Source organism: Pristis pectinata, chromosome 33 (assembly GCF_009764475.1).
Source record: "Pristis pectinata isolate sPriPec2 chromosome 33, sPriPec2.1.pri, whole genome shotgun sequence".
Taxonomy (NCBI): Eukaryota; Metazoa; Chordata; class Chondrichthyes; order Rhinopristiformes; family Pristidae; genus Pristis; species Pristis pectinata.
Window position 1 is genome coordinate 10,791,672 of NC_067437.1, and position 11,775 is coordinate 10,803,446.

At 51.4% G+C, this 11,775-nt stretch overlaps 1 protein-coding gene across 1 annotated transcript; it reads right to left on the bottom strand.

Annotated features, from left to right (window-relative positions):
• Positions 1–3,944: 3,944 nt before the first annotated feature.
• Positions 3,945–11,409, bottom strand: polr2f (RNA polymerase II, I and III subunit F). The gene is made up of 5 exons (XM_052043102.1): positions 11,313–11,409; positions 9,614–9,683; positions 8,288–8,418; positions 6,657–6,728; positions 3,945–4,138 (listed from the first exon to the last, which is right to left on the bottom strand). The coding sequence occupies exons 1-5, from the start codon at positions 11,330–11,332 to the stop codon at positions 4,048–4,050; spliced, it is 384 nt and encodes a 127-aa protein (XP_051899062.1). The 5' UTR covers positions 11,333–11,409; the 3' UTR covers positions 3,945–4,047.
• Between the last annotated feature and the right edge of the window lie 366 nt (positions 11,410–11,775).

Sequence of the window (11,775 nt, forward strand, 5' to 3'; positions counted from 1 at the left end):
GGATACAGACATCAAATTCTCCTGGGACAGAGCACATAAGAATGAGCAGCTGTAGCTTGCTCAGCCCATTGAGCCTGTTCCTCCATTCATCAATAACATGCCTGATCTGCCTTGTTCCATTTTCCTGCACTATCCCCATATCCCTTAAATAACCAGAAATCCATCAGTTCAGAGTGACCTCAACAACTGAGCCTCCACAGCCCATTAGGGCAGAGAAGGACTCACCACCCTCAATGTGAGGGAACCTCCCCATCTCAGTTCTAATCAGCCCACCCCTTGTTCTGAGAGGGTGACCCCTGAGTCCAGACTCCTCAGCCAGGGGACACATCCTCCCTGCTTCCAGCCTGTTGAGTTCCGAAGACGTTTGTAAATTCCAGTGAAATGTCCCCTCATTCTTCACCACCATATATTCACCCACCTCCCTCTTGAAGGCCACTAGAACTTGCTTCCACTACATCTACAGGCAGTACATCCAGATTCCAACCACCCACTACATAAAAATGTACTCCTTACGTTACTTAATACCCCAGCCTTTTATTTTATGCGTGTGATCTTTAGACCTCAACCCCCCCTCCCACCCCCCACCAGCAGATTTGGCCTCTCACTATCCACTCTGTCCAGACCCTTCATCTTACACATTTCTATGAAACCTCCAGTCTCTAAGGAGTCTTAGCCTCTCTACTCTATCCTTGTGACCGTACTCCCTCATCTCAGTAATCATTCTCATTCACCTTTGTTGGAGCCTCTTGAACACCCACACATCCTTCCCATAATGTGGCAACCAGAACTGAACACAATATTCCAGCTGAGACTGGACTGGTGTTTTATAAAGGTTGTTCAATTTCTCTGCCCTCTTATTCTGTGCCTTTGTTGATAAAGCCCAAAATTGTCAGCCGAGATTATTCAGCCAGACATCATGGGGTCAAGGATCTTGTGCCCAGCACTTTGCTGCAGGCACAGTAGTGTAGCAGTTAGCGTAACTCTATTACAGCACCAGTGACCTGGGTTCAATTCCGTCCACTGTCTGTAAGGAGTTTGTACGTTCTCCCCGTGTCTGCGTGGGTTTCCTCCGGGTGCTCCGGTTTCCTCCCACGTTCCAAAAGACGTACAGGTTAGGAAGTTGTGGGCATGCTATGTTGGTGCTGGAAGCGTGGCGACACTTGCGGGCTGCCCCCAGAACACTACGCAAAAGATGCATTTCACTGTGTGTTTCAATGTACATGTGACTAATAAAGATATCTCTCATCTCCATCTCACTATTCAACTGCTACACTTTGTGAACGTCATGCCTCCAGGCCTGGTGCACTGCACGTGTGTCTCCTTCAAGAAGTGTGCGTTCTCTGAACTCCATCTGATGGCTGCACGCACATCAGCTTCCAGGGGCAGTTTCAACTGTACCTTCAAGGATAAGCATCAATGGAGGGAAGGTTGGCTCTCCAGACTTGGTCGACCTCTGGTGAAGTTTTCCTCCTGATTCCAGTGCCTTCACCTGAAGGTCGAGGAGGAGTGTCACCTGCTCGAACATCTGCATCCCACAGCCTCTGTGCAGTCCATACCGTGCTCAGACCACCAACTGGTGTAGGAAGAGCTCGCCTTGCAGTGCATGTAGGTGGTGTCTGCTACTGGCACTTTATAACAGCCGGCTGCTAGAGGATGGGTGATTCCAGGATTCATTCTATCAGTTATGGACCAACCAGAGAAAGGTTTGCCCACATTGATGCTATGATGCATCTTTTCTGTCAGGAGAAAGGAATTGGGTCAACCAAGAGGCAAGGGTCTGAGATTGGGGCCTTAAGAGGGAGGGGCTTGGATTGCGGTCTTGGCTCGGTCAAGTTATTGTGGACCTGGTCCTGTGGCAGACAGGCAAGGAGAAGGGGATAGTGAAGGACCTAGAGCTCAAGGAGCTGCTGAACAAGGACAACTCCTCCATCCTGGATCTGGAGGGAATTGGTAAGGCTCAATAGGCTGCCCGTGGAGTTCCTCAAGGCTTTCTGGGATGCCCTGGAGGGTAACTACACACAGCCCTAGTGGGAAGGCTAGAGATGCCCTCCTGTGGGTCAGCGTAGTCACTGTTTCACTGCCTCAGCATGGACTAGCTCCACATCCACCCACCTTGGCACTTCCTGGTCCCACGTGATCCACCCCGACCAGTCCAAAATGGTCCCAGGCTGGTCCATTCAAGGCAATATGGTCCAGGATCTCGTATGTTCATATCTCTATTTCCTTATGGTACAGGAGGAGGCCATTTGGCCCATTGGGTCTGTGTTGGCTCCCAGAGCAATTCTATCAGGTAGCCAACTAACCCAACAGTCCATCTTTAGGACAAGGAAGGAAAGCAGAGCAGCCGGGGGGATACACAGAGGGAGTGTGCAAACTCCACAGCAACAGATATCAGAACGCAACCTTGGACCTGGGAGCCACTGGCACTACCTGCTGCTCCACTGCGCCGATCCAGGTCTGGGAGTTAATGTTTCAGGTTAGAGTGGGGAAGAGAGGGAAAACACAACAGAGAGGGTGGCTGAACTCAGAACAAAGACTGATTCAAGTGCTCTGAATGCAGCACCATTCTCCGTTGCCCTTTACCTGGAAAACCCAAACTGTACTACCTGGAAGTGTTGGGAAGAGCGGTTACAATCTTCAGCCATCAAGGGTTCCTCAGCTCCCCTCACCACTCCCACTGTTGTGTGCCCTGGGCACAAGCCCTCCGTAAGGGGAAGCAGAGGAACGACCCTTCACTGGTGGGAGGGCAGTGACACTGTGAGGGAATAAACAGAAACCCAGAGATATCCCTGTCTCCTGCCACTGAATCAGGCAGCCATGGTCAGACTCCACATATTGCAGATAGCTTCCCATATTCTCATTGAGTAATACAGCATGGACACAAGCCCTTCAGCCCAACTCATCCATGCCGACCATGGTGCCCACCAAGCTAGTCTCACTTGCCCACATTTGACCCATATCACTGAGTCTGGAGGTGGAGGTGGGGTTGGGGGAAGGAATCATCCATCTCTGCTTTGAGGCTGGATTTCCAAAGTCAGGAACAGCTATTTCCCATTAGCTGGATGCCTGAAAGGGAAGGGATCACAACCTGCTGCCACCTACAGGCCCAGATCCCCAGAGGGAGCCCAGGGAGGACTCCTTCGTCATTGACATTGGGAGAGGCGGGACCAGTTGGCACGGCCACACACAAGGCGCTAGCAGCAAGAAACTAGAGATCACCTGAACATCCTGCAGCCTGAACAAGATTGGGTTCCGTGTATATTGTCAGCGTGAGATTTCAGCTTCCTTCTATGGATAAAGTTCTGGCTGCACTTCAGTCCCACACTCCTGATCTTTGGGCACCTGATCTGGGGTGGGTCTGGTTGACCAAGGGACCTCCTCCTCAAGTTGTTCCTGGGCCTGGCAAAGGTGGCCTTTTAGAGGTCCAGGCAGCGGGGCCATCAAGGGTTCCACACCTGACTGCCTGCCCCCCTTCCAAGGATACATTGGTGCCCAGCTATACCTGGGGAGGGAACATGCTGTGCCCAGTGGCTCTCTGGAGGCTTTACAGGATCAGTGGGCACCGCAGGGGCTTGAGGGCATCCCAGACTAGGACAGCAATTTAGAACTTGATGTACACTTTGTAAATCCTGAACTGAGAATGGTGTCAATATTGTAAACACATTAATAAACTTTTTTTTGGAAAAGGTTAGATACACAGTAAAGCTCCCTCTATACTAACACTGCGTGGTCTGAGGCAGCCCCCATTAGCACCAGACTATTGCCTATTCTCAGCTCTATCCTTTGAGGCTGATCTCCCAGGCAGATTCCCAACTGTTCAGGTTCAGAAGCATCAACCTCGCCTGACTTCTCTCCACGGATGTCGGCTGAGTTCTTCCACCATTTGTTTCAGCTACAGATTCCAGCACCTGCAACTTTATTTGTTTTCCAGAAGAATCAACTGCTCAACAGAAATCACTGTTTATTTTACAAAAAAATCTGGAATAAAAAAATAACTACATTTAAATAGAGAAAACGTGTGCGAAGTAATTAATGGGGCAGCAAAGGTCAGTCTGCGATTATCAGCTCATCCACTCCCCAATCCTCATAGCTTCCATCCGGCAAATATCGTCGGATAATGATTGGGATTTTCCGAGCCCTGGAAGGCAAGAGTAATTGTTGTCTTTAGGAAAGAGTAGAACAAAACCAGTGAGCAGCGAGCACGGAAATATAGAACAATTACATTTTCCTCCATGGAGCAGACACAGGTCTGGCAGAGATGTGAGAAAATCAAGAGGGGGGTTTGTGGAGAAACTACTTTCATTGAAAGGTCAGAGTGGAGGTTTAAGATAATTGGTAAAACACTCAAGAGGCAGGGAAAAGAAATTACTTTCACACGACATTGTTGTAATCTGGAGCCCACCGCTTGCTTCTGGCTCCGTCTCCAACACGTCGTATTTCCAACAGCTTTAGATTAAAGTCATCTTCCAGTTTGTGTACAACATCTTAGAACAAGACATCTTTCACTCTGCATTGTACAAGGCACACAGTGCGAATTTCAGCGCCTGCCTCCCACACGAGTCTCCCGCTGGCTGGGACAGTCAGACCCACAGCTGCTCTGAGTAACTATAGAGCTGCTCTGGGGAGAAGGCAGGGAAAGTGGGGCTCGTTCAAATGGCCAACATTCACAGGAGGCAGAGAGGTCACGAATCCCATCAGCCCTATGAAGAGGTAGGCATGGTAGTGTAGTGGTTAGCGTAACGCTGTTACAGCACCAGCGACCTGGGTTCAATTCCAGCCGCTGTCTGTAAGGAGTTTGTACGTTCTCCCCGTGTCTGCGTGGGTTTCCTCCCACATTCCAAAGACGTACAGGTTAGGAAGCTGTGGGCATGCTATGTTGGTGCCGGAAGAGTGGCGACACTTGCAGGCTGCCCCCCAGCACATTCTCAGTAACGCAAAAAGATGCATTTCACTGTTTGTTTCGATGTACATGTGACTAATAAATAAATATCTTATCTTATATCTCCATAATCCAATAAATAAGCCATTCCTACATCATTGAAGGTAATGCAATCAAAGGACAAAATCAAGATTAGTTCAGCGCTAGACCTTTTAAACATTCACTCTTGGGACATGCCCACAGCCCAGTTGATGAGGAAAGGTGCGAAGGGCTTTTGAACTGCTGTTGATTCATAGCTGCTGGTGCGGGACTGGAGTCATGAAGATCCAAGTTTAGCAAGACAAAAGCATTCCTCCCCTTAAGGGGGAGCAGGTCATTTAGCCTGACTGATATGTTCCACACAAGTCTCTTCCCATCTCAGCCCAACAACATAACCATCCACTCCTTTCTGACTCATGTGTTGATCCAACTTTTTCTTAAATGCCCCTTTGGTATTCACCTCACTGGTGGGAGTCAGCTCCATACTCCTGCCAGAACTCCCCACTGCTTTTATTGGTAACTGCCTCATTAATTCTGACACCTGGTCCTGCCGAGAGGTGGTGAACAACTGCAGCAGTTCATTATCAGGATCAAGGTTGAAAGCTGTACATCACTATAACCACCCTAAAGCTGGTCCCATCCCAGCCATGACCCCGGAGTCTGTCCTCTGTGCAGCCGTACACCACACCACACGGGCCAGTGAACCAGGGGCATTTTTAAGACAAGTTGATAGTTTAAATAAGGAATAGTCAAAACGCCTTTGTTAGTGGGAGATCCCGTCCAACTAATGTAATTGAGTATTTTGAGGAAGTAACAAAGCATATGGATGAGGGCAGTGCATGTAGTCTACCTGGACTTCTGTAAGGCTTTGACAAGGTCCCAAAGGAAGACTAGCTCCAAACATCAGAGCCCATGGGAAGTTGGATCCAAAGCATGACTTGGTAATAGGAGACAAGAGGGTGATGATGGAGGGCTGCTATTGCGTTCAGAAGCCTGTGACCACCTGCATACAATGGGGATTGGTGCTGGGACCCTTGCTGTTTCCTACATACATTAGTGACTTGGATGTGGAATGTAGGAGGTACGAGTAAAGTTTGCGGATAACGTGGAAATTGACGCTGTTGTTGATGGCGAGGAGAGTGGTCTTAGACTACAGAGCTGGTAAACTACACAGAGCACGGCAGACTGAATTTAATCCCAGCAGATACCACAGTGGCATTTAAGTGGCTTTTAGACAGGCTCGTGAATATGCAGGGAATGGAGGGAGATGGATCATGTGCAGGCAGAAGGGATTAGCTTACTTTGGCATCATGTTCGGCACAGACATCGTGGGCCGAAGGGCCTGTTCCTGTGCTGCATTATCGGAGGACTAATAAGGGTAGGACATCCACCATGAAGGGTCGGGCCCCAGGGTGTATCCGGTCAAGCACTTGAATCACCAAGGTACAGGAGGTTATGGACCAAGTGCTTGTAAATGTGATTAGATTTGGGTACCATCGTCAGCACCAACATGGTGGGTTGAGGCCATGTTGCTGGGTTGTGTGACTCTATGGTCCTGAACCCACACCTTTAGTTCGCAGCGTGTTTATCTAACGGACGGTTTACAGGTGCCTACAGAACAGCAAGTTTCCATTCTGCCTCACACCGTATCGGTAGGACCAGCACAACGTAGCAAGCTCTTGCGAAGCAGGCCAAAGCACAGAAGGAACAGCAGCCAGGCACTGATGCTGGAACTTACTTCAGCTCTTTCATCGCGATCTGCAGTGGGTCCGTCTCTCCTTCCAGCTCAACCATGACTGGGGCACACATTCTGTCAGAGAAAGAGGCAGTGGGGGGAGAGGGAGGGGGAGAGAGAGAGAGAGCTGATGAATTACACTGTATGCTGGGTTATCCTGGCAGCCAAGCTCCAGGAGTGCAGCCGCACACTGAGTCAGCAGCTTGTCCCATTATAGGGATGGGAAGGCCATTCAGCCCCTCGAACCTGTTCTACCATTCATGGTTTAGCTCCATTTCCTGCCCCACATTATCCATACCCCACAAACTTCAGGCCCAAACACATCACATTGACTCCCAGCGTCTGCAGCTTCTTGAGATCGAAGGAAAATGCTTCCCGATTTGATTCCCAGCTCCTTGCACTTTAACCCCCCACCAGTCCCCTCACCATCCAATATTTATCAACAAGTAAAAGCAGGAAATGCCGAGAAAATCAGGAGGTCCGGCTCTGTATCGGGCAAGTTCTACAGGTGAGCGTCCTGAGACATTGACTGTTTCTCTCTGTACAGGTGCTGCCTGACCTGTACATCTGTAAACTTCAGAGTGCCAGCAGGATGTTTTGAAATGTATTCCTTCATATGATGTGGTCACTCCTCAAATGCCCCCAAACAACAGGGGCAGTTAACACCCAATCACAACATTGGTCTGGAGTCACATAAGGGCCATGAACAGCTTTTACATAATCCAGCAGCTTCATGAGAAACTGTTAGAGAAACCAGTTTTTAAAAAAAAAATAATTCTAGCTTAATTTAAATTTCCAGCTGCCACGGGATTTGAACTCGTGCCTCTGGATCAACCGTCCACAGCTGTGGCTGCTGGCCCAGTAACCTGACCACTACGCTCCCAGAGCCCTTTGCTTTTGAATTTAAAGCACGTGACTGGGTAATTGCTGAGGTGGAATCTTGCTGTGCATAAATTGGCTGCTGCATCTCCTACACAGGAACAGTGACTACACCTTAAATAAAGAGCACTCTGATAGCTGTGAGGCAGTTTGTGCGCCCGGGGTTGTTACAGGTGTCTAGAAGGGCATGTCCTGCCTCCTTCTGCACACAGTGGAGCAGCTAATAAAGCCGCTGCCTCACAGCTTCAGCCACCCGGGTTCAATCCTGACCTCGGGCGCTGCCGGTGTGGAGTTTGCACGTTGTCTCTGTGACCGCGTGGGTTTCCTCCGGGTGCTCCGGTTTCCTCCCACGTCCCAGTTAGTAGGTCGCCAGAAGCGAGCTGCTGGGGGATTTCAGTGGGTCAGGCGGCATCTGTGGAGGGAAATAGGCAGTCGAGGTTTCAGGTCGAGACCCTTCATCTGGATATAGTTTGCTCCAGATTCCAGCACCTAGTCTCCTGTGTCTCCAGGTTAGTAGGTTAACTGGCTGCTGTAAATTGCCCCTGCAGGTGAGTGGTAGAACCCAGGGAGAAGTTATGGGGAGAATAAAATGGGGTTAGTTTAGCTTCAGTGTGAATGGGTGGTTGATGGTTGGTGTGGACGGACTGGGCTGATGGGTCTGTTTCCGTGCTGTATGTCTCTATAACTCCACAGTGTCCGAGCAAGGAGGTACAGCAGACTGCTCCCGGTTCAGTCGAGCCCGTGGTGACACTCACGCTATCTGCAGAGCCCGTGTTCCCAGTACTCGAGCTCTCTCATACTTGGTCATGTAGGATGTGGTGATCCGTTTCTGGTTGGCCTGCTGCCCGTCTGCCGCGGGAAGAATCTCAACGTTTTCGCGGTCTTCCTGGAAAACAGTTCAGGAGCTGGAAGATTAGATGCAGAGCCAGCCGTTCACCCCCTTGAGAGCTCTCCCATTCGAGTGGATCATTCAACAACTGAGGCAGTAAAATGGCACAAAGGAGCAATTTCTAAGAACGATAATTAATGATCTTTATGACCACAGATCTGGGCTAGGGTTCCCCAGATCCTTTATTTCAGCGACACTCGGTTCTGTATCACACACAGCTTCCACACATTGCTCTTCTCCCCTGTCCTCCCTTGGTTTATACCTCCTCCAGAATGGTCAGCAGCCACTAACAAACCCCCACACTCGCTCTCAGCACCGACCTGTCATTCATTTTCTCTCGGTCTCCACCCCACCACAGATATTCCCCTTGTTCTTCTCACCTTCCCCCACTCTTTGCATGTTTGCTTTCTAAATCCTGACAAAACGGGAGACCCGATAGAGGTTTGTGTAATTAGGAGAGGCACGGATAGAGGAGACAGCCGGAGTCTTTTTCCCAGGGTTGAAATGTCTAACACTAGAAGGCATGCATTTAAGGTGAGAGGGGAAAAATTCAAAGGAGTGTACGTGAGTGTGGTGGGTGCACTCTCTGTGTCACCGAGAGGGGTGGGTGCCTGGAACAGGCTGCCAGGAGTGGTGGTGGAAGCAAATATGACAGAGGCATTTAAGAGGCTCTGAGATAGGCACATGAATATGCAGAGAATGGAGGGAGATGGATCATGTGCAGGCAGAAGGGTTTAGTTTAATTAGACATCATTAGCTTGTCAAAACATAGTGGGCCGAAGGGTCTGTTCCTGTGCTAAAAAGGTAATCAAACTGAAACATTAATTAATGCTTTTCCCTCTCCACAGACACCACCTGTCCTGCCAAGAACTTCCAACATTCCGTGCATTTAATTTAGTTTGTGATGTTGGTCAGATAGTGGGGAGATCTCCACTGCTCTCCTTCAGAACAGCACCAGATGATCACTGATATCTACCAAGAGGTTCATATCGTACAGCAGAAGGCTATTCAACCCAACAAGTCTATGCTAGCTCACAGAGCAATCCCATTTTCCCCACTTAATTTCCTGTATCCTATGCTCTCTCACATGCCCATCAATTCCACTCCAAACTCTGAAGTGGGACGAGCCCACAAGCTTCAGATTCAAAGGGGAGGGAGTTAGCCACCAGCAGAACACCATCTAATCGCTCACCTCCTCCACGTTATCCAAATCATCCATCGCTTCATCTTCATCTGCATCGTCGAAGTCATCTCCATCAAAACTGGAATCGGAGAAAGTGCAGTCCATTAAACAAGCCTGGATCAACACTGACCTGAAGCGTTACCTGTTTCCCTCTCCACAGATGCTGCTTGACCTGCTGACTGTTTCCAGCATTTTAGGAAAGGTTTAGAGGGATACAGGCCAAATGCACGCAAATGGGACTAGCTCAGGTAGGCAACTTGGTTGGCATGGATGAGTTGGCAGATTTCCACTCTGTGTGACCCTCACTCTGTTTTTATTTCACATTTCCAGCATCTGCAGTTTTTTGTTTACTTTTCAACAGCGATTCAGTGTGAGATTTGACCCACACTGGGACCCAGGTCTGGAGCACAAAGCAGTGTTCAATAAGGCTCCACGACCCCAGCACCCTGTACCAGAGAATCTCCCCCAACTTCAGAAAAGGGGGCAGTGTACATGCACCTGTCTACATCCATGGTGCTGAGATCGAGAGGCTTGACAGCTTCAAAATCCTGGGAGTGAACATCACCAACAGCTTGTCCTGGTCAAATCACGTAGATGCCACAGCCAAGAAAGCTCACCAGTGCCTTTACTTCCTCAGGAGGCTGAAGAAATTTGGTTTGTCCCCTTTGACTCTGACCAACTTTTACCGATGCACCATAGAAAGCATCCTATCTGGATGTATCACGGCTTGGTACGGCAACTGCTCTGCCCAGGACTGCAAGAAACTGCAGAGAGTTGTGGACACAGCCCAGCGCATCACGGACACCAGCCTCCCCTCCTTGGAGTCTGTCTTTACCTCTCGTTGTCTTGGTGAAGCAGCCAGCATAATCAAAGACCCCACCCACCCAGGACATTCTCTCTTCTCTCCTCTTCCATTGGATAGAAGATACAGGAGCCTGAGGGCACGTACCACCAGACTTAAGGACAGCTTCTACCCCACTGTGATAAGACTATTGAACGGTTCCCTTATACAATGAGATGGACTATGACCTCACGATCTACCTTGTGTGACCTTGCACCTTATTGCACTGCACTTTCTCCGTAGCTGTGACACTTTACTCTGTACTGTTATTGTTTTTACCTGTACTACCTCAATGCACTCTGTACTAACCCAATATAACTGCACTGTGCAATGAATTGACCTGTACGATCGGTTTGTAAGACAAGTTTTTCACTGTACCTCGGTACAAGTGACAATAATAAACCAATACTCTATGTCTCAACCCACCCCTCGTTATTAAAACCTGACAGCAGCCCAGACCCCACCTCCTGTGTCCGGTCTGTTGGCCGGGCTGGTCCACTGCTCTGGACCCAGCGGCTGCACGGTGCAGGGACTCCGCCTGGGCACTGGGGGTCACTGCAGGCGGCTCCGAGGGGCATGGATGTAATTACTCTGCCAATGCTGGCGGGGCGCTGCAGGTTACAATGCAATGACTCCGCCGGGCCTGTGGAGGCGCTGCGGGTCGGAGTACGGGGCGGTGCGACGACTCCGCCCGGGCGCTGGGGGCGCTGCGGCGCGATCCCCGCCACCCGCCGGAGCGCGGCCGCCGCTCCGCCACCGATCCCCGCGCTCCGGTGCTCAAGGTCCAGCGTTCGGGAGCAGCGGAGGCAGCCGGCGGGCCCGAGGGGGACGGAGACGGCGGAGCTCCCCTCCCTCCACCCCACTCACTTGTCCTCGTTGTCCGACATGGCTGCTCCGGCGTCCGCGCTCCTGCCTCCGCCACCGGGGACTGCGGCACTGCTTCCGGGTCGGGGGTCCCAGCCCGGCCGCTGACGTCACCGCGCTGGGCTGACGTCACCGCTTGGGATCCGGAGCAGCGGCCGTGGGGGGGCGGGGCCGAGCAGCGGCCGTGGGGGGGCGGGGCCGAGCAGCGGCCGTGGGGGGGCGGGGCCGAGCAGCGGCCGTGGGGGGGCGGGGCCGAGCAGCGGCCGTGGGGGGGGCGGGGCCGAGCAGCGGCCGTGGGGGGGGCGGGGCCGAGCAGCGGCCGTGGGGGGGGCGGGGCCGAGCAGCCGCCCCCCCCCCCCCCCCCCCCCCCCACACAGACGCCGCTCGGCCCGCTGAGCCTCCACCTTCCCCCCGCACCCACCCGCAGCTGGAGGCCGGATCGTCTAATCCCGCCCGGCCCACGGTC